We start from the raw sequence: 20,651 nt of genomic DNA, 5'->3' as shown, positions 1-20,651 counted from the left end.
AAAACAATTTGCATTTTTATAACCATTTTCTTTAACATATGCATGGTGTTATATTTGTTGGATTTAGTTGTCTGCATGAGAGTTATTCATCAGACCATGGATGTTCTTTCTAAGATTGTTTGATTGCATAATTGGACAGACACCGCTGATTCCTTGGGCTCCACCTCCACCCCTTCAATTACAAGGAGGAACTCATGGCCGACTAACAGGCAGCCCCACCGGACGCATCACACAATGTCACCAACAGAAAAGGCAGCACTCCTTCCATCGTAGGCAAGAAAATTTTGCCTCCTTCACGCTGCAGCACAGACCAAGCCAAGAAATTTGAAGGCAGGGTTGATGTTACCGTCGCTTCAGATGCGACGCCAGCCAAAATGGTGACCGAGGAGAAGCTCCTGAATGAGGGCAGCGTTAGAGAGAGGCTTGAAGCTCGGAGGGTGCTGTTTCAGAAAACTGGTGACAAGGGTTACAAGAAGCTGGCTGGTCCCAAGTCAGGATCCAGAGTTTTTCCATACAGTGTGGATGGTGACTTTGAAGAGACAGCTGAGACTGAGGATGCACCTGACGAACTTCAGTCAGCTCACAGGGATGAAGCTCTGTTGAAGATCAGGATGCAGCTTGTTCAGATTGAGAATCAGCATGCCAGTTTGCTTAATCTTCTCCAGGTAGTTATTCCCTTGTTACAATGTATCATACATCAATAATTTGTTGAAATTCTTTATTCCTCATAATGAATTGGATACTCCAATTTTTTAATTCTATTTTCTTTCTGTTTGCTTTAGAATATCCTCTGTACATGAGCAGATGAGATGCCCTACACGGTGACATAGAAGCTAAATATAACGAATAAAAGATAAAACCTTGTTGCTTGGTAAAATTTTACACGAAGCAAACTTTGGTGCAAGCTCACTCATTCCCTATGTAAAACAGTAAAAGAACCAGGACCTACCAGCACCTACTGGAGTCCTTTTTCCTTTTCTGTTTTGGTCCAATGTGGACAGATTTGTGCAGGATGGAGGTCTCATCCTGTTCTTGTACCAGCATATTTAATAGGAGCTTATTATTTGGTCGCAGTGAGCAGCACTTACCGTTTGGTATGAATCATGCACCCATTCAATGAGTCCTCCAAGCAGTACTCAAATCAGTATGCATTCAGGCCTGATCAGTGGCATGGTGTGGGTGAAAACCTGGACGGCATTACAGCATTCACTAAAAATACGGCCATGTTTTAATTACAAACTTTTAAGCATATCTTCATGTGTCACACCGCTGGTCATCAGGAACAACGATAGTGTTTCCCTGCATCTGTAAAAAACACGTCATATAGGCAATATACTACTCACTCTGTATCAAATCAGATCGTCCTCCTCGCTGTTATCTCCTTCTTCAACCCTTCTTCTACCTGAACATATCTCTTCTCTCCGATATTCCCTTCTAGGTGCTAACATGGAGAAGCCGATGAAGCGGGTGATGAAGACCCCCCCTACCAGCACAAGGTCCTGGAGAAGACTAGATTTGTGATTGATCTTGGTTCTGTTGATGTTCGTCGTCTTCATGGGTAAGCTGAAAGGTTCCTTCTCTGTTTTGTTGTGTTCAGTTTGGTGTCTAAAGAGGCATGTAGCTGTTTGTTATTTACAAGCCGAGTCACTTTTGTGTAGAGTTCTAGAGATATATGGTCACAACATTATGAAGGAACTTGAGAAAATGATTGTGAGGCAGCAGAGGTATTATATCTATTGTTGATTACCATGGCTACTGCTCCAATTATTGATATGTGGTATTATAAGGTAGTTCATTATGCCACCACATGGCAATTTAAGCTACCTGAGAGAAAGCCCCTCTTCGTTCTTTGATGGCTCATAAAATTATAAGTAAAACATTTGGTCTCATCGTTCAGCAGTTGCCAGTAATTGATGCTTTGTCGAATACACAATTTTTTATTTTTTCCTTTTATTACAAGGATCAAGGCCTGAAATCTTGAGATTTTCTCCATTCCAACAAAAAGGTTATATTCTTTATGCATGCAAATAGGCAGTGGCGATCAAGGGGACAACGATTGAGAATACATGTTCCCTGAAATCTTCAAGTGGAAAGCCATTGCCTGCCTTGCAATTTTCACTGCTTGGATCTCAGTTTTGTCTTATGATTGCGGAAAGGATGCCTACACTGCGCTCGCCATGTTTAATGCCATCACCAACCACTCGGTACGCTGCGCATAGGATTGGTAGGAGCTACGTTCCCTATATTGACGATATGTTTCCGTTGCAACGCACGGGCCCCTACCTAGTACTTATTAAGGCTCTAAAGGTAGCCTGCCTTTTCTCGTTCTGCCTTCCAATGATCTCAACCGTCCATCCATAACTCTGTTTCATCGTCCGTCCGATGCTACCCTGCAGCAACCAACGCTGAAACACGCCCATGCCTCGCGCGAGCACCGGCTCCTCCGATCCATCCCTCCTCCCCACGCCCCTCTCTCACCTAACTGCCCCGCTCCGATCTCGCCGCCGACGCCCTAGCCCCGCGCAAGCACCAGCTCCGACTCCGCCGCGTCTCCCCCACGCCGCCATCTGCACGGCTCTGGCATCCTATGCAGGTCTCCTCCAGCCTCGCGGGCTCCTCTACCCCGGCCCTCACCACGGCGCCGCACGATGACCTCGAAGGGGCACGTTGCGTCGCTCCTGCATCCTCTCCGGAGCTGACCCGAACGCCGTCGTCGCCCATCTCGTCTCCCTCTCTCTGGGAGGACACCTCGATGGCCAACACGAGGTGCCCTTCTTCTCCAGCTCTGCTCCCCCACTACGCTCCTCCCTCCCCCCTGTGTTCGCGCCGTCGATGCACACGCTCGACCGGCTCCAGCATCCACGCCCAGCTCCAGCATCCACGCCCAGCTCTGGATCGGCTAGCTTCGGCATGCTTCCTCTCGGTCTGCCACAGCGTCACCAGCGGGGGTCATCCATGGCGCCGCGGGATCCACCGGATCCGCGGTGGATGTGGGCCCATGGACTGGGATGCGAGGAGGAAGTCAGCGACGGCGAGGACCTCGTCGACCGGGAAGGAGCGAGTCCGCCTCCAACGCCTGCTCCACAACGACGAGGTCCCGGGCCGCGAGGAGCTTAGCTAATCTCCAGCCAGCGCGCTGGCCGCCTGCGCCCGGGCGTCGTCGGCGCCTCCACCGCTCTCGCTCCTGCTCCTGCTCCATCTCCAGCCAACAGAGAAGTCCATGGTGGTAAGAACCTCTTCATACAGTTCCATCGGTTGGATGATGGTCGACTTTGTGAGTTGGTGCCTCTTGGAATGTTGCACGTGTTCTTGGTGTTCTTCGATCTACTACTGACCATCCCAGTTTCCTTGCTATGTTTACGCAGAAAATCCGCACGGTCGAGGTGGAGGGCAAGACCGTAAAGCTGCAGATTGTAAGTGGCCTCCTCAACGCTTGTACAAGTAATATTATTAGTTTTCCATCAACACTTGTAAGTGGCTATGTTTGGCTCCTGATCTTCTTTTTATTTGTTTTTTTATATATTCAAAGCATCAACTGTAATATGCAATCCGGTCAGATATTTGTTTCAGCAGCTACTGCAATAAGCTTTCCCCCATAGATTTGGTGACAGCTAGGAATACATTGAACATACACTAATGTGTGCTAGCAATTGCTGACTCAGAAACTTAATATTTTGTGCTTGATGCGGCATATACCGTGCATTATCTGAGTATTGGAAATTCAATGTGGACACTGCTGTTATTTGCTTTAATATATTTGCAGAGATGTTTCTGCTGGTCTATATCATTTAAATACTCACCAATTTTACCATACAAAATAACAGGATGTTCTTTGTCACCCTGATTTCACCTTTTTTCATGTTTTGTTATTAATGTGAGGCATGCAGTAGATCACAATCAATTCTGATTGTTTTGTCATTTTGTCGGTTTTATATGGCCACATGAATGATTCTGACTGCATAGATGCTTCCTTCCAAGACCAGTAAATTAGATCAATGCAAAGGTTTGCCGTTGACTAATTTTGTCAGTTTTGTACTATAGGGATGTGCAAGCCAGCAGCATCCTTCTTGATGATAAATTTGATGTACGCCTTGGTAGCTTGAGCGAGGTGTGTCCTCAAGAAGGGGAAGGTCACCAAAATGTCATCACAAAGCTGTTAAGATTTTCTTCGTAAGTTTCAGATACCATCTCTGCATGGCTTTGGTCTCTTTTCCATGCTAAATGCTTCCTTTGTGGAGCATGCAAATCCATACATATATTATACTAGGTATGTGCCCGTGCGTTGCCACGGAAGTTGCAACTAAAAGGGGCAACCAAAACATAGCTTAAACTTACAAGAACATGCAATTAGATTACTTGGAACACACTTTTGAAAAAAATAGCATCTTCTGACGGCAACAGGTCATTATACAACAAATGTAAAATCTTACCACCTCCGTTCTTAAATATTTGTTGTCCGCTAGTTTATTTTTGAACTAAACCGCGACAAATAAAAAAGAATGGAGGGAGTACATGCTAACAAAAAGCTGGATAGACATGTAGTTATGCACATTATAAGGGAGATGGCTAGAAATGGCAAATAGTAAACTATGTTTTCCAAGAGAGATGGTTTCCTGGTTGTCGAATTACTATGCTATAACAAGTTACTGCTATGCACCGTAATTTTAGTCTGTGATCAATGCACACAACTGGGCAAACGGCGATATAAAACATGAACTACAAATTAAGGATGCAAATATAGTTCAAATACCGAAAAGAAATATAGATAATTAGCTCCCTCCATAAATATCTTAGTTACTTGCCCAACAGGCCAAGGCCAAAATCGTAACCCAGGAGGATACATACATGCACACACATGAACCTCATATCGACTGGCCATGTCGAACAGAGTGTATCAAATCAAGTAACTGCAACAAACAAACCAAATTACGTAACACAAACAATAAAATACACACTGATAAAAATTGAATTATACATGTACCAAACTGAATAAGCAAGCACCGCCATTGTCCACACAAAAGTATGAGCTGACCAAACAACGAACTAATAATGGACAAATCTTTGAACAGGTAATGCCAAAATCATAGGCAACCCTATAGGAGACAGAAGAAACAATACTGAACAAGAGGAACATTCTTCTATGTAGCTGAGTCTTCCCTCAAAGAACAACACATTTCTTTTACCTGTGCTCTTAATCTTGGTATTTATAATAACCAGGGTTTAATCCAATCACAATGCATGAGAAGTTCAATGGGACGATGATCTAGTGCTTCGATGTCCTATGCTTAGCTGATGTACTCTTGCGTATGGTTGAGAACAATAATTTGTAATTCGATTATTAATTCTCAGGAACATCAGAATATTTGTAACGGGACAACATCTTTGGCGACTAATGGGTGCCTTTAATGATTGAACGGCACTACGACAACAACAAGACACAGTGAGGAATCAACCAACATCCATACCTATGTGGGACGCCTTGGCCTAATTGCAGATTCCTCAAATGCATTCTTGTGAGAATGGGCACCACGAGGCATAGAAAAGTACATCAAATTAATCATCCTTGTTTGCATTAATAAGATTAACTACCATTGCCAAGGTGAGCTCATCTCCCTGAAAGGATAGAAATCGGTCAAATTCAAATTTTACAAATAAAACTTATAGAAAACCCTTATGCTCAAAGCTTCGGTTGCTCTCTATTGTAGTACAACCGAAAACAAAAGGAAATAGTAAGGCACATACCTTGCAAAACCTCACAGATTGACACTTCTCATGATTGGATTAAACCATGCATTGTGATTGGAATAAATGGCAAGATGTAATCTGCTGGAAGCACGAGTAATGTAATCAAGGTGCCAGATAATTTACCTTGACTGGAAATGTGCCTGTAGGAAGTTTGGTTGTCAAGAGTTCCCTAAGCCTCCTGATAGCCTTCACTTTGTTTGCTAGGACATCAAGCAGAGGGATGAGTTCATCTGTGTTCAGAGGGAAATCCGGTGTCAACCACAACACTGGTCTTAACCCATGCTAACAGCAATAGAATATATTCCACATATATCAATTAGAAACTGGACCATTTAAATATTTGTCATTTAGTTTGTTTCTTAATATTTCATACAATGAAGCAGTAAGAGAAGTTGTGAGAATATATTTCAAACAATGGCGACTAATGGGTAATTCGATTACTAATTCTCAGGAACATCAGAATATTTGTAACAGGACAACATCTTTGGCGACTAATGGGTGCCTTTAATGATTGAACGACACTACAACAACAAGACACAGTGAGGAATCAACCAACAGTCATCTTTGTCAGTAGACATTCAAATGTCAATCTAGCAGTGATGGATGACAGTTCAGTCAAAGCAGAAGAGCAGACAATGTTATTGGAGGAGGGTGGCCAAGCAATGGCTGCAAAGCCAGCTTATACTTCCCTCACATCACAAATACTCAGGTTCTCTATAAATTATAAATTTACAATTTCTCAATATCAGTAACCGAAGGCATTGTGTCTCTGACAAAAAGAAAATGTTGGGTTCAACAGACTTATATTCATGGACCAGTTGCTTCTTCTGGAGAATCGTTTAACACTGAGGGCAATGTAAGCTACAGTTGCTCTCCTCCAATCATTCAAGCTTCCTAGTTGCACTATTCTGCTAACTGGGTTGCAATTATATTTTCAGATCCAAATTTGGAGGGTATCTACTTTATTTTTACATATGTGATCGTGCAAACCTGCTTGGAGAGTCTGCCAAGGTACTGTTGTGCAGATATTGTTACAGAGTCTGGTCATATGCGTGAGTGTAAAATTGTCATTTGTTAGAACCTTTCAAATTTTCTGAAGTATTCAAATTAATGAAAAATATCCCAGTGCATTCTTCATGTGCCATTATATATAGTGTAACACTTTAATCCACTAACCTTTTTATTGGTATGCTTCATCTGCAGAATTACAATCGAGATCTGTTCCTTTTCCTCTACTTTCTTCTTTTCATTGTAGCAACTATGACTTCCTTTAAGGTCCATCAAGACAAGTCATCATTCACAGGAAAATCTGTATTGTACTTCAATAGGCATCAAACTGAAGAATGGAAGGGTTGGATGCAGGTACTTACAAGAACATGCATGTAATAAATGGCAAGATGTAATCTGCTGGAAGCACGGGTAATGTAATCAAGGTGCCAGATAGTTTACCTTGACTGGAATTGTGCCTGTAGGAAGTTTGGTTGTCAAGAGTTTCGTAAGCCTCCTGATAGCCTTCACTTTGTTTGCTAGGACATCAAGCAGAGGGATGAGTTCATCTGTGTTCAGAGGGAAATCCGGTGTCAACCACAACACTGGTCTTAACCCATGCTAATAGCAATAGAATATATTCCACATATATCAATTAGAAACTGGAACATTTAAATAGAAGGCGCCATTCAGGGATCAAGTAAAAATAATAGAAAAATATCATATTAAGATACCTAAATAAAGCAGCAATTGTAGGATGCTGCCAAACTGAACAGTAGGAGTAATCAATAGAATTGTAATTACTCTTGGTAAGGTGAGTACAGACTGGTTCCTAATAAGAAGTTATACACATAAAATTAAGGTGAACAACATAAATAACCGTGTATGAAGTGTTGTTCTTGTAGATTAATTTGAGTACGCACCAAAATGTCTTCAAATGCCAACCCCAAATGATTTAGTAGGATGGCATGTTTTGTATGAAACCAAATTTAACTGAAAATCTGAATAATGCTATCTGCTACGCCTTTTGCTCTGAAGTGATGCATGAATAATGGTTTAGTTAATTTGAGTACGCATTAAAATGTTTCCAAATGTCAACCCCAAATAAATAAGTACAATGACCTATTTTGTATGAAACTAAATTTAACTGAAAATATGAATAAGACTGCCTGTCAGAGCAATGTGTGAGTAATGGCTCAATGTTTGGTTTGCAAAACAAACATGTTGTTTTATAATTAGGCAACAAACACTGGACCAAATGTTCTCAGAAATAAAGGACTTCGACATAAGTGAATACAAACCCCTAAACTTGTAAATGAGGAATAGACACGCATGAGCTAGGGATGATATAGGGATCAACATACAAGCTCACAATTGTAGATTAGATAGTGTTAAATCGGGCCCGACTTAACCATTTCTTTTTATAAGTATCATGAGCAAGTAGAAACACACCAGAAGTGCATACATCAGTGTCAAACTGAAAACAAGCCTAGCCCTGATTATATGTTAGGATAAAAACATGATTTATCCGAGACAACTAACTATTAGGTGTCGCAGTTCAGTTCCTAGCTAATGTCTAATGAGAGTGTAAAATTTAGCACTTGCTGATTGTAGCAAAAAGAAGTGCATAAAATATCGCCTATTTTTGAAGATGTATAAATAGGACATATGAACACACTGTACAAGCTGAGTAACCAAAATGCAAAAAAGAAATCCAGTGAAGCTAACATATACTGGCAGCAAAATTGACTTGGCCAGTTTAGAAGGTAGGCAAACCAATTTGATTGATTTTCCTATGCTGAGAGCGAGCAAATCGGCTTGCCTAGACTTTGAGCTGGCTTGGCCAGTTCTTGGAGCCAGTTAGCCGATAATGAACTGATTCGTTTAGAGGTTGGTACCTTGGATCAAATGACTGATTGGTTGGTGAATGTTCTTGAGGTTGACTTGTCGGCTTCGACCATATGCTATGACGAAAACAATGGCATGTACTTATATGATGCAATGGGCATTTAAAAAGTAATTCTCTGGCTATAAATATCAGCATGTGCAAATAGGGATGAAAACGAACGGGTAAGGTAATATGCATTTTTTCAATCAGTCAATCACTCATTTTGCATTGCTAGCCCTTGTCCCGACTTTCAGGCTGCTGGTTGTTCTTCTATGCCTACTGCTTTAGGTTGGCTTTACATTGGTTGTAAAACATGTGATTAAATCAGAGTAGGATAGAAATTTGGCTTTAATGTCTTGTCCCCTTATGTTGTACAGTCCAAGAAAATGATAAATTTAGGATCGAAATAGGAATTGTAATTTCCAAAGTGGGGGGATCGTTTTACCTGTGCTCTGCTATTGTCGTTGGCTGCTTCTGCCCACCTGCCCGGTGTCCCATGTTGGCCGCTGGCGTGCAGCACCCTTTAGTTCATCACTACTATCCACCTGCCTAGCCCTGGTGGCTGGTGCTTCACGCCGGCAGCCTCCAGCGAAACCCCAGCAGCAGCCCGCCGCCTCCAAGTACGCCGATCCGGCCTCCAGGGGACTGCCTCCTTCTCGCCGACCTTAGATTTGGTCGCTGCACCGGTCGATTCAGTCATCGGGCCGGTAGATTTGGCTGCTCTGGCCGCCGATCGCACGTCACGGTTGGGGGCGGCTTTGATGGGCGACAGCGGCTGGCGCTGTGTGAGCGAGCTGGGCGAGCGCGGCGTCTGCGCGTCGCCTGTCGCGGCGGGCAGATGCAGGGGTCGCGGGGAACTCGCTTCGGGGGCTGCGGGACTGGGAGCGCGTGGGGGTGGGCGCGGCGTCCGTGTGGCTTGGGGGTGATGGGGATTGGGGTGGCATGGTCTTTAAGGAACTCCATCATCTGCGTCGATGGGGGAGGTTGGCGTCGATTTGGGGCGAGGATGTTGGATGATTTATTATCGCAGATGGCTCGGGTGGCTTGGATTGCGGGATTTCGAGCGATGCTGATGGGAGTTCCATGACGCGTGGGGAAGGCCGGTGTAGCAGCCCTGGATTGTCGGCGAGGGACGAGGGTGTCGGGGCGAGTGCCAAACTCGCAGCGGCGAGGGGCGAGGCCCATCGTGTTTGAGCGGGGCGAGCCCGAGGATGGCGGATGCGGACAAGAAGGATCCCTGAATGGCGCCTTCCATTCATGGAGAGCGAGGTGGAGGCGAGGATGTCGGGGGCGGGCGCCGCTGCGAGATTGGCTGAGGGGAGGGCGAGGGCGGAACCGTGCTGATGCTGGTGGACGCCCTCAGTATCAACATATAGAGTAGTAAAGATTCACTATTGTATCATGTGGTTTTAACGGTAGTTTTGTTCAAGTGTTCACCATGAAATCAGTATTTACCTGTTTTATAGCAAGAATTTAGATGGATTACTTTTTGGATGAATAAATGAATATTTGGTGGATTTAAATAGCGTCTTGTCAGCATTATTCCAGTCAGTTTCTTGATGACCCTGCTGTGACGTAGCTATGCAAAAATCTAAATGGTATCAATAAGTGCGACAAAACTAGAGCTTGTAGAGCCATGAGAGCCTGGGTAATCGTAAACCATTTTGTTTCCTTCTGTTTCATTTCACTTGCCATATCTTAGCATGAATGGACATGTAGCACCCTTGTTTTAGTTGATAAGTTACATGATGAAGTACTTCCTTGTGTAGTTTCATTTTCTAATATCCAAAGTCCCTTCCCATCTTCTGATGCTTTATTTTTGTGGGAATGCAGGACAGCAGATCAAGGTTCTTCTGGTGAGTTTGTTCATGCAACCTTTCGTTGCTTTCAAGCATTTCTAATATTGAAGATTGGTCATCAGTCAGTTTCCTGCTAAAGCTGATGATTCAACTGTTCTACTGTCTGTGATAAATGCTTTGAACATCGTCTCTAATTCTACTTTTTATTTGATGCAAGTTAATTGACCAATTCTCTCTGTAAACAGGTTCCCCATCTGCAACTTGCCCATATGATGTCTATTGTTTTGGAAAAGTTTTACTGGAGCTGGTGACAGGGAGACTTGGAATCAGTGCATCAAATGATGCTTCCACAAGCGAGTGACTTGATGCCACCCTGCGATACGTTAACATTTACGAGAAGGAGCTTATGAGCAAGATCATTGATCCAACGCTTATCATTGACGAGGACCATCTGGAGGAAGTCTGGGCAATGGCGATTGTTGCCAAGTCCTGCTTGAATCCTCGGTCCTCTAAACGCCCGCCAATGAAGTACATCCTAAAAGCACTAGAGAACCCTTTGAAGGTGGTGAGAGAAGACAATGGCAATGACTCGGGCAGGTTAAGAGCAACATCGTCACGGGGTTCATGGAACGCTGCACTCTTTGGGAGTTGGCGGCATAACTCGTCTGATATAGGGCCTTCTAGGGAGGACAACATTCTGAAGCGCTCAGAGACAATCAAATCGTCTGGCGGGAGCAACGGGGACCATTCATCCTCCCGCAGGAGGCAATCCAAGGAGATCTTCCCCGAGCCGTCTGGCTCTCGTGACACCGAGGATTAAGCATGAAGGAGAATCTTTTTACGAATCATTTTTTCGGTAAGGCGGGAGTCCTTATGAAGGAGGGCTCTGTTAGAAGCTCCGCTTGCTGCTTCTATAGAATTCTTTCGTCCAAAAAGTCACAATGGCTTCACAACAGCACACCGGTGCCATGGTAATCATTTTTGGGGTAAGTAGCAATGGTGGCATGTACGTTGGTGTACCAATGGCATGCAGTTGGCGCCAGTGTAAAAATCTTCACAGTTGGAAGTCTGGTGTCTCTTCTGTCCATTTTCTCGTTTCTGCTCCTCTCGGTTAAAGAAAGAATGACGAGCTGATTCTTTTTCTTCTCCCTTCTGTAATTGATTGTTTCATTGTTCATCATAGAGGAAATGTTCTTTTTATTCATGCTTGCTATATTGTTTTTTTTTCAAGCTTTGCATTTCTTTGTTGTTGTGCAAGTTTGATGTTACTGTGTGGGTGTGGATAGCGCCATCCGGCCAAAGCGTTGAGAAAAGTCCAACAAGTTGATGGGGCCCTTTAGGAAAAGTCCAACGCAGAGAGATAGATGCCCGGCACCGCGGGGAAGGGACAGAAGTGGAGTCGACTGTGGCGAAGCTCATCCTCGCAGCGGGGGAGCAACACCGCGGCGTCAGACTGCCACGGACTGCCTCCGGTCAATCTGCATCATCCGACTCCCACGGGCTCAAGCTGTGCAGTTCGGCCTCTACGGATCCACCGACGCCACTGCTCCCCTCCTCTCTCTCACTGCATCTCCCGCCGCATCTCGCGCCTCTCTCGGCACTTGGCGTCCTCCCCATGCGTTCCAGCAGCTGGTCGACCACGGCGGGGTCCAAGGGCCGGTCGAGCGAATGCCACCGGGCAAAGATGTCCTGGGTCTTCTCGTTGCAGAAGCCAGCGGATGCCAGGGTCTTCTCGATGAACTCGTGCTGCTCCTGCTCGCGGTTGCTGTCTCCTTTGGTAGAACACTGCGGAGGAGCCTCTTGGGAAGCGTCGTCCCACGACAAGGTCCTCGCGATCGATCCCCCCTGAACCTACCTCCCGACGCCCTCCGAGTCTCCGACGGATCAGGATCTGCTGACGTTGGGTGGCGTGAGCGGTTCCCTCCGACGAAGACGATCCCTCCGCCTCGTGGCGTGAGCGGTTCCCTCCGACGAAGACGATCCCTCCGCCTCAACCTCTGCTGCCACGACCGTCGCGCCCCCACGGCACCGAATGCCTCGGCGACCTGCTCGACCAGGACTAGGTGCGGCCCGACCTCCAGTTCACAGCTATGTGTTTCACATATTGAAGCAGCTTGGGATCTTGCATATTCCATTGGCAGCTATGTGTTCTGTAGTGGTTCTGACCCCAAGTCACAGGTCTACAATTTTATCATACTTCTAGATACATGAGCACCCTGAAATGTTGAAACAACCTTTTTGTCTCATGATTTGTTTGTGTTGTTTTGCTGTGCTTAAAATTATTTAAAGTGTGATACGTTATTACTCCACTCCAAATAATAACAACAAATAAATGCAACTCTGAAATGTTAAATTTTGTCAGATTCGTTGGTACTGGTCAGTTACTTGAGCCATCGACAGAAAATGTGCACTGATTGAACTGCGAAGTGGATCATAAATAATGATTCCTTAGTACCGATTTGTTCTCCTTTTTAGTTTTCACAATGAATATCATAAAATTCATTTTGCACATGCTTGAGTGTTCAATATGGATAATCTCATTACAATGCAGTGACCTTACTTTGAGCTGCTCCTCGCCGATGTAGGCCAACACATCACATCTTTACTATATGGTGTTATGAAAAAACATATTAGATTACATCTCATGCTGTGTTTTGGCCGAAGCTTGATGATGGTATATCGTTGATAATTGATTCTTTTTTATTCTGATACCCATCTTACGGTTGCCATTGTGCTTTGTTGATTTATAGCTTTTCGATGGGCACAACGAATCAAGAGCTACCATATACGTAAGGGAGAATCTGTTGAACAATGTCTTGCATGCCATTCGTACATGTGTTCTGCATGGAGGAGTGGCTTGTCGTACTCCCACGTGCGCTTGTTGCAGCGTTCGTCAAAACCGATAAAGATTTCTACGTTGTGGATAAGTATATTTGACAATACCTACGAAACAAGTGTAATATTTTTTAGTGCTTAGGCAGAAATGCAGTGCACAGGTGTATCATTTGTCAGTTTCTATTTTCCTGTGGGAGGAGAACATTTGAGAGCTTTGTTTATAGTCCAGAGTTTCCTTTGTTAATTGCCTTTCCAAACACACTAATGATGGATTTCTATCTTTCTAAACAGATTCCAAGCAAATATGGTTGCATACCAAAACTTGGTTACAAAGTCAATGTATGATAAATACCTTTGCTTATCTCTTCGCTCGCAAAAAGCGCCACAAGGTATTCTCACATCTTCACTTCCCTGTATGCTAACCAAGTTCTCAAACTTTTTTTGTCATTAACCTCTCTGCTAGACCCCATGCTATCTAATTTTATAATAAGTACAACCAGGTTGCTAACTTGGTATCCTCCTCCATTCCTAAATAAATCAGTTCTTACAGTTGTATTAGGTTAAACTTTTAGATTTTTAGTAAAATTTATAGAAAACACCACACATATATTGGTATCATTATATACTCAAAAATATATAGCAGTTCTCGTTATGGATCTGTCCAAGGTTATTATTATTAAGAAACTACAAAGGGTTCTTTAGCTCCATTTTTTCTAGAACACACAGGAGAGCTGCACATTTTTTAGATCAAGAGAAGACAATGTCTTATATGAAGACCAAGTACAAGGCGCTATATAAGCAGCCAAGGAACTTATACACACCACCACTGCTGACATGCTCAGCACCTCTGTCGTCGCGGTTGTCGTGCGCGCGCAGCCTAGGGACTTCTGCGTCATCAGGCAGGAGTGGACTGTCGTGCGCATCCAGTTCACCTCCTTGCATTCCTGGTAGGCTTATCGCCGCAGCCTCTGCTTTTTTGTCCTGTCACTCGTTCTTGTTAGTGGATGTGTTAATGCTTGGAAAGCGTTGAGGGCACTGCGGGGCATTGTGCGGCTGCAGGCGCTGGTGTGCGGCCACCGCGTGTGCAAGCAGCTCACAGTCATACAAAAGTGCATGAACTCGCTCCTCAGGGTCCAGGAGCGCGGGCGAGACTGTTGCTTCCGGATCTCCGTGGACGTCTGCCACTTGCAGGACATCCTTGACGACCGAAGCGGCCATGCTGATCCTATCAAGGAAGCAGAGATATAAACAACAATCCCTTCAAAACTTGTTTTAGGATAGCGACAATGCATCCATGCATTGTTTTTATGTCAAGCCTGACATCCAAACAAAATTTTAGTTAGTTGCAGAGTGTTCTGTAGGGCAATTGATCTTCACAGTTTTTAGTTTTAAACATCTAAATTATAGCTGCATCTTGTTCCTTAATGGTATGAAGAACCAGCCTTCAAATGAAAGCTATTCGGTTTTCAGTCGGCTATTTGGTTGCAGTCTCAATGCCTTTTCTATTTCTCGTTTGATTGTGTAGTTGTTCTCTTCCCTCCAGTAGAATCCAGGAATAAACTTGGCTGCTATTGGATCAACAAACTTTCTTTCAATCTTATTAGATTTTGAATTGGATCACATGCTTCTATTACTACTTATTAAGACGGTAAGGGTAGTCTGCCTCTGCTTTGTTCTGCCTTCCGACGATCTCAACCGTCCAATACACCCTAGAGTCTCTCTCCCGTCCGATGCGCTCACTCTCTCCCCCATGCATCGTGCCGCCCCCACCCAGTCGTCCAACCGTGCGAGCACCCTAGCTCTGCCTCTACACTCCTCCTGCCGCCTCCTACCCCCCTCCTCTGCACGAGCCGCAGTCGGCCCCCGCTCGCGTCCCCCTCTCCTATACCGCGTCGCCCCACTGCCCACGCCTCAGCTACCCCCCATCCAGAGCCCAACCCTAGAGCACCCGTCGAACCCCGCCGGCCCTAGCCCCGGCCCCAACGCCTCCTCGCACCGCCGCACAGATGGAGTTGCTGGTGCCGGTGCCATGGCAGTCGGTGTCGACGCACCGCACAACATCCCTCATATCCTTCCGAGGAGGCACCGGATCTGCCACAAGGGTCGTGAAGGAGCCCCTGGGGTCGTCGGGGAAGAGCGCCGCCACTTCGCGCATGGCATGGCTGCCTCCCGACCGAGATGTCCTGCTGCCACCCTCCTTGCAGGTGCCGGGCTTCTGGCCCCCAGCTCGGACGACGGCGAGGCAGAGGGGGAGGAGGGAGGACGCCCGGCGGCGGCGTGGCGAGCGCACCCCGAGCCGCCTGCAGGAGCGACGCGGGGGAGGAGCTCACACAGTGCGCACCTATGAGTTTTAGTTTCAGGTACATTTGGTCTAGCGACATGCATGTACAGGTCGTATTACTCCTATACTATGCAGATTATTAGCACCAGCGGCAATGCGTGGAACCATCATCTCTGCATTGCTAGCATGTACTCCATAAGAAACCTCTATCTGTACAGTCTCCAAGCATGATTCAGCACTTAATTAGCATAGTGGCTGTTTAATTTTAACCCACTCATTCAGGTAGCCAATAATCAGAACAAAGCAACTACAGCTTACACCAACTTGATTCCCTTTTTCCCTGATGACGAACAAGGTTGTCCTTGTCGAAACATTTCTCTCTCTTTTTTATGGAGTTGTTAACAAGCGCATCTCCCTCATTGTCTGTAACTCCTGCTTCAAATCATTCTACCTTTTTTCCATGAACTAGCGTCACTACACTACTGCCATCTGCTCCTTGCCTGTGCCCCTACAGATGAGGTTCAGCTTCAGCGTGGCCTACTGCTGCACTGCATTACTTGTAATGTTAATCAGAGACAAAGCAACATTTGGCTCTTGAGACCAGACAAAATAAAGGCAGGAGGAAAAGACGAGGAGGCCGATCTGTTAGTTAATTATAAAGCCATCAATCAAATCTCTTCGCCTCCCAGATGATAAACTCGAAGACGAGGAGGAAATGAGTAAATGAGTTGGGGTTCGAGAAAAAGGAGGGGCATAGTTCACCGTCGAAGGTTATTGTGTGTTTGGTTTTACTGTTTACACAATGGGCCAGAGACAGGCCATATAGTTTCTGTAGCTATTGCATCGAAACTTACTATCCCCCTAAGTACTAAACTATAGTGGGTCATGCACATAAAAATAGAGGATTTGCAATTCCCTGATTTTCACTCCATTATATCGCTAATGTGGTGAATGAGTGGCAATCCTCAAGCACCAAAATGGGGTGGTAAAATCTCGAACCTGCCTTATTTTAGAGTTGTTTGGGATTCAATAGCATCAACCTCGATTTTTTTGTTACTTCAGAGTCCATATTGATGTTCTGACTCCTAAAGTATTCATTGGGCTTATTGTTGATGCTATGCTCCCATACTGGTTCTCGGCAATGACCATGAAAAGTGTAGGCAGTGCTGCACTCAAGATGGTGGAGGAAGTCCGCCGGCAGTTCAACACCATCCCTGGGCTCATGGAGGGCACCACAAAGCCTGACTACGCAACTTGTGTCAAGATCTCAACGGATGCATCCATCAAGGAGATGATCCCCCAGGCGCTCTTGTTATGCTGACACCACTGATCGTTGGGATTTTGTTTGGGGTTGAGACCCTCTCTGGGGTCCTTGCTGGCGCCCTTGTCTCTGGTGTTCAGGTTGGTGGGAGTTCCTCTCAAATTTTGGTATGATATAGTCGCATCTGAATTTTTCCTTATTACGTTTCACCATTTTCAGATTGCCATTTCTGTTAGACTGTGTGTGTGAGTGTGTGGGTCGGCACCACTGTTGGGTTGCCGGCCCATTAGGGTTAGGGCCCATTAGGGTTAGGTTGAGTCTATATATTGTACCCATTCTCTATGCAATACAGCACTTCAATTATTCTACATGGTATCAGATTAGGGTTTCGTTCCTCCCTTGCCTGCAGCCGCCGGCGGCTCCCTCCACCCCACAGCCGCCGCCTGCCATCGCTGCCCCCGGGAGGCCCAACCTTCTCTCCTGGGGGCAGCCTCCCTCCCCCAGTGATTGCGCCCTGCTGGCCCTCTGCCCGGCCACCAAGCCTGCTCCCTTCCCTCTCTCTCCAAGCGCTGCACCCCGCCGCACAAGCCATCCCCGTCCGCGTCCGCGGGCGTCCAGCTCCTCGGCGGCCAGGTCGCTGAAGCTGCTCCTCCAGTGGAACGGCGGCCGCGCATCGGACCTCCCCGCCGCGCCGCTCCTGCGCGACAGCTCCGACTCCGAGACGTCGCTGTCCCCCGCGACCTCCCTCTCAGCCATGGCGGGTTCGACCTCCCTCTCCACCAGGGACGCACAGCCGCCGCCGCCCCTGCCTTCTCCCCACCTGTCTCTCTCGCTCCAGCTCGTCCGGCTCCCTCTGCTCCGCCAGGCCACGCGCACCTCCTCCTCGGCGCGGCCCCAGGAGGCGCCCGGGCAGCGGCCCCGACGGCGCGCGCGGTGATGCGGCGCTGCCCCGCGTGCGCGGCAGCCTCCGGCGGCGCGCGGGCGCGGTACCCCGGCAGCGGGCGCAGGCAACGGACCGGCGGTGCCCGCACCTCCGAGGCCACGCCGCCGCCCACCGGCCCCTGTGCCCCTGCTCCCCCAGGCCGGCCCCGCCCGATGCCGCGGACCAGATCCGCCGGCCCAGTGGCCAGACAAGGCTGCGGTCGAGCCGCGCCGCCCTTGCAGTTCTTCTCCCGGTCTGCGCCCCCTTCGCCACCGGACGTGCCAAGGCGCGCTGCCGCCGGTCCATCCCCGCCGGCCAACCTCCACAGACCGCCGGCGACCACGCCAGGGCACCCCGCCGTCGGACCAGATCCGCGGCAAAGTAACCTGCTGCCGGCCCAGATCTGTGCCATCGACCTCATGGCGGCCTCCTCTCCCTCGCCAGCGCGGATGGACCGTGGCTGTCCCACCGGCTTCTCCCCTACCTCGGCAGCCTCCCTTGCGTCGGCCCTCTTCTTCCTGCCTCCACAAGCATGCCAACGCCCTCCCATGCGCAGCGCCCCCGGCCTTCCTGCGCACCCTGCGTTCCTCTCCCCTGTGTCGGCGTCTTTGCCCGTGCAGCCCCTTGTCATCACGCTAGCCACCTCCTAATTGCTCGCGTTGACGCCCCAGCAGCGCCTCCCACTTCAAGCTTCTCCCGGCGCCGGCGCCGTCATCATCCCTTGCCAGGTCCGGCGTAGGCCCCTGCCTGGCTGGAACCGCCCCGTCGCCCTCCCCTTCCTCGCCTTCGTTGGATCCGTCGCTGCCGCGGCCTTCCCGGCCGGATCCACGTTGCTGCGTCCTTCTCGGCTCGATCTGCCGTCCCTTTGGCTGGATCGCGTCTCCCCGTCTGGATCCGTCGCTGCCGTGGCCTTCCCGGTCGGATCCGACATTCCCCTTCTTTTCTCCCGCGGGCGCGGACACCTTGACCAGCGCAGCCGCGTGCGCTGCTGTCGGCCTCCCTGGCGGGGCTCCTTGACGTCTGGTCGATCGAAGAAGCAGGAAGGACGGCCTGCCGATGCCCTTTTGCTGTGTCGCCCTGCCGATCGTTGACGCTCGAACGTCGACCCCTCCCGAAGATCAGGCTTTTGCTGCGCGTCTTCCGACCGCGACCACCTCGACTTCGGCTACCTCGACATCTAGGGGCTATCGTCTTCTTGGAGCACACAACGGTCTCTACTCCAGCCGCAACATTCGCACCATCACGACGCTGCAACTGCGGGGGGATTTCAACCCGTCGGCTCCTACCTTCGGCCTCTACTCCAGTCTCATCGTGTGTGGTGCCCCCGTTGCGACTGCGGGGGGATGTTAGACTGTGTGTGTGAGTGTGTGGGTCGGCACCACTGTTGGGTTGCCGGCCCATTAGGGTTAGGGCCCATTAGGGTTAGGTTGAGTCTATATATTGTACCCATTCTCTATGCAATACAACACTTCAATTATTCTACAATTTCTGCATCCAATACTGGTGGTGCTTGGGATAACGCCAAGAAGTACATTGAGGTAAATTTACACGCAGACTGGGCCTTCGTTTCCCTGCCTGAACCTGCATTATACCTTCTCTAAAAAGCTGTTTTTAAAAGAAAAATGCCTTTTATTTATAACTTTTTGGTCTTTGGTTTTGCTCAGGCTGGAGCTTCAGTGCATGCCAGGACCCTTGGCCCAAAAGGTTCTGACCCTCACAAGGCGGCTGTCATTGGTTACACCATTGGAGATCCTCTCAAGGACACGTCTGGCCCCTCCCTCAACATTCTCATCAAGCTTATGGCGGTTGAATCCCTTGTCTTCGCCCCCTACTTCGCCGCCCATGGTGGCATTACATGTGTGTTGTGTAATAGCATCTGTATAGAGAAACAATACACTCAGAGCTAGACCACTGACGACGAACCTCTGTGCAAACTTTGTCAAGGACTTTGCAAGTAACAACTCCTTGTGTTTCGAAGTAAATCCTGTTTTTATTATAAACAAATAAAATTTGGTCACAATAATATTGTTTTACTTGGTTCAGTGGAAGGCTTGCAAAGGCACCAGAATATTTTGAAGATTTATTCTGTGGTCTAGCTTGTTTCCAGGAATACAGATTAAGAACCAGTGGTAGGACCCTGTGACAGTTGAGTCTTCTTTCTGTTATCCACATAAGTGAAAAAAAATTTGTAGGTGTCATTGAATAGTTAGGACTATTTTCAGCTATATAAAATCAAAGAAAATTGTAAGTTAATTCACATATATGTAATAAAGCTTCTTAGTAATTATCTGCAGGCACTGTTTGAAATAGAACGTGCCAAGTGCTCCCAATGCAAGCTCAATTGTTGCAAGCTTGTCAAACACATTAAACTCTTACCCTTGAAAAAGCGAGAAGAATACATCAGAAAGGTTGCTCCAAACATTGCAAGTACAAAGAAACTGCGTGTTGCACATTGATATCATGATTTTCCATGTTTTTTTTTTTTGCAAATCTAGGGCTAACAGACGGCTCATCTTAACAATATAACACACATTTGTACATAAGTTATCACAGTATTATATGTTTCCGTTGCAACGCACGGGCACTCACCTAGTTTGTATAGAAGAGGATTTAAGGTGTGTTTAGTTCGCTCATTTAGTCTCAAACCTAATAGGCTCTTAATCCTCTCTAATTTCCCTAACCAAACAAGCCCTCACGCTGCTCCGGCCGCCGCATGCTGCGATACGGATCCGGCGAGGCACGGTTGTGTCATTGTGTGGGCAAGGTAGGCAGGCAGGCGACCTCTCCGGGCCACACCTGTGTAGTATTTGCCGCGCGCCACCTCCGCGCATGAGGTCATCGTGCACCGCGTACGTACCGGCCACACGTGTTGCCGTACCGCCACGGTGGACACGTGACGTGAGCGCCACGTTTCGACACAGTCCACGACCCCC

General features: G+C 47.4%; 1 protein-coding gene, 1 long non-coding RNA gene and 1 pseudogene across 3 annotated transcripts; 2 read left to right on the top strand and 1 right to left on the bottom strand.

Moving 5' to 3' along the window:
• Positions 1–6,366: 6,366 nt before the first annotated feature.
• LOC109940975 (uncharacterized) lies at positions 6,367–6,588 on the top strand. Its single transcript, XR_002263790.2, has 2 exons — positions 6,367–6,454; positions 6,545–6,588. It is a non-coding gene; the product is annotated as an uncharacterized lncRNA (long non-coding RNA).
• Positions 6,589–9,157: 2,569 nt separating this feature from the next.
• On the bottom strand, positions 9,158–11,621 carry LOC100381722 (uncharacterized). The gene has a single exon (NM_001174530.1). It carries the CDS (start codon positions 9,803–9,805, stop codon positions 9,317–9,319), a length of 489 nt encoding a protein of 162 aa, NP_001168001.1. The 5' UTR covers positions 9,806–11,621; the 3' UTR covers positions 9,158–9,316.
• A 201-nt stretch (positions 11,622–11,822) lies between these two features.
• LOC100193600 (pyrophosphate-energized vacuolar membrane proton pump pseudogene) lies at positions 11,823–19,676 on the top strand (annotated as a pseudogene). The gene is made up of 5 exons (NR_159674.1): positions 11,823–12,482; positions 13,170–13,208; positions 13,546–13,643; positions 16,696–16,936; positions 19,383–19,676. The product of NR_159674.1 is annotated as a pyrophosphate-energized vacuolar membrane proton pump pseudogene (transcript).
• The last annotated feature ends 975 nt before the right edge of the window (positions 19,677–20,651 follow it).

This window comes from Zea mays, chromosome 7 (assembly GCF_902167145.1).
Source record: "Zea mays cultivar B73 chromosome 7, Zm-B73-REFERENCE-NAM-5.0, whole genome shotgun sequence".
Taxonomy (NCBI): Eukaryota; Viridiplantae; Streptophyta; class Magnoliopsida; order Poales; family Poaceae; genus Zea; species Zea mays.
This window is presented reverse-complemented; position numbering and strand designations above follow the sequence as displayed.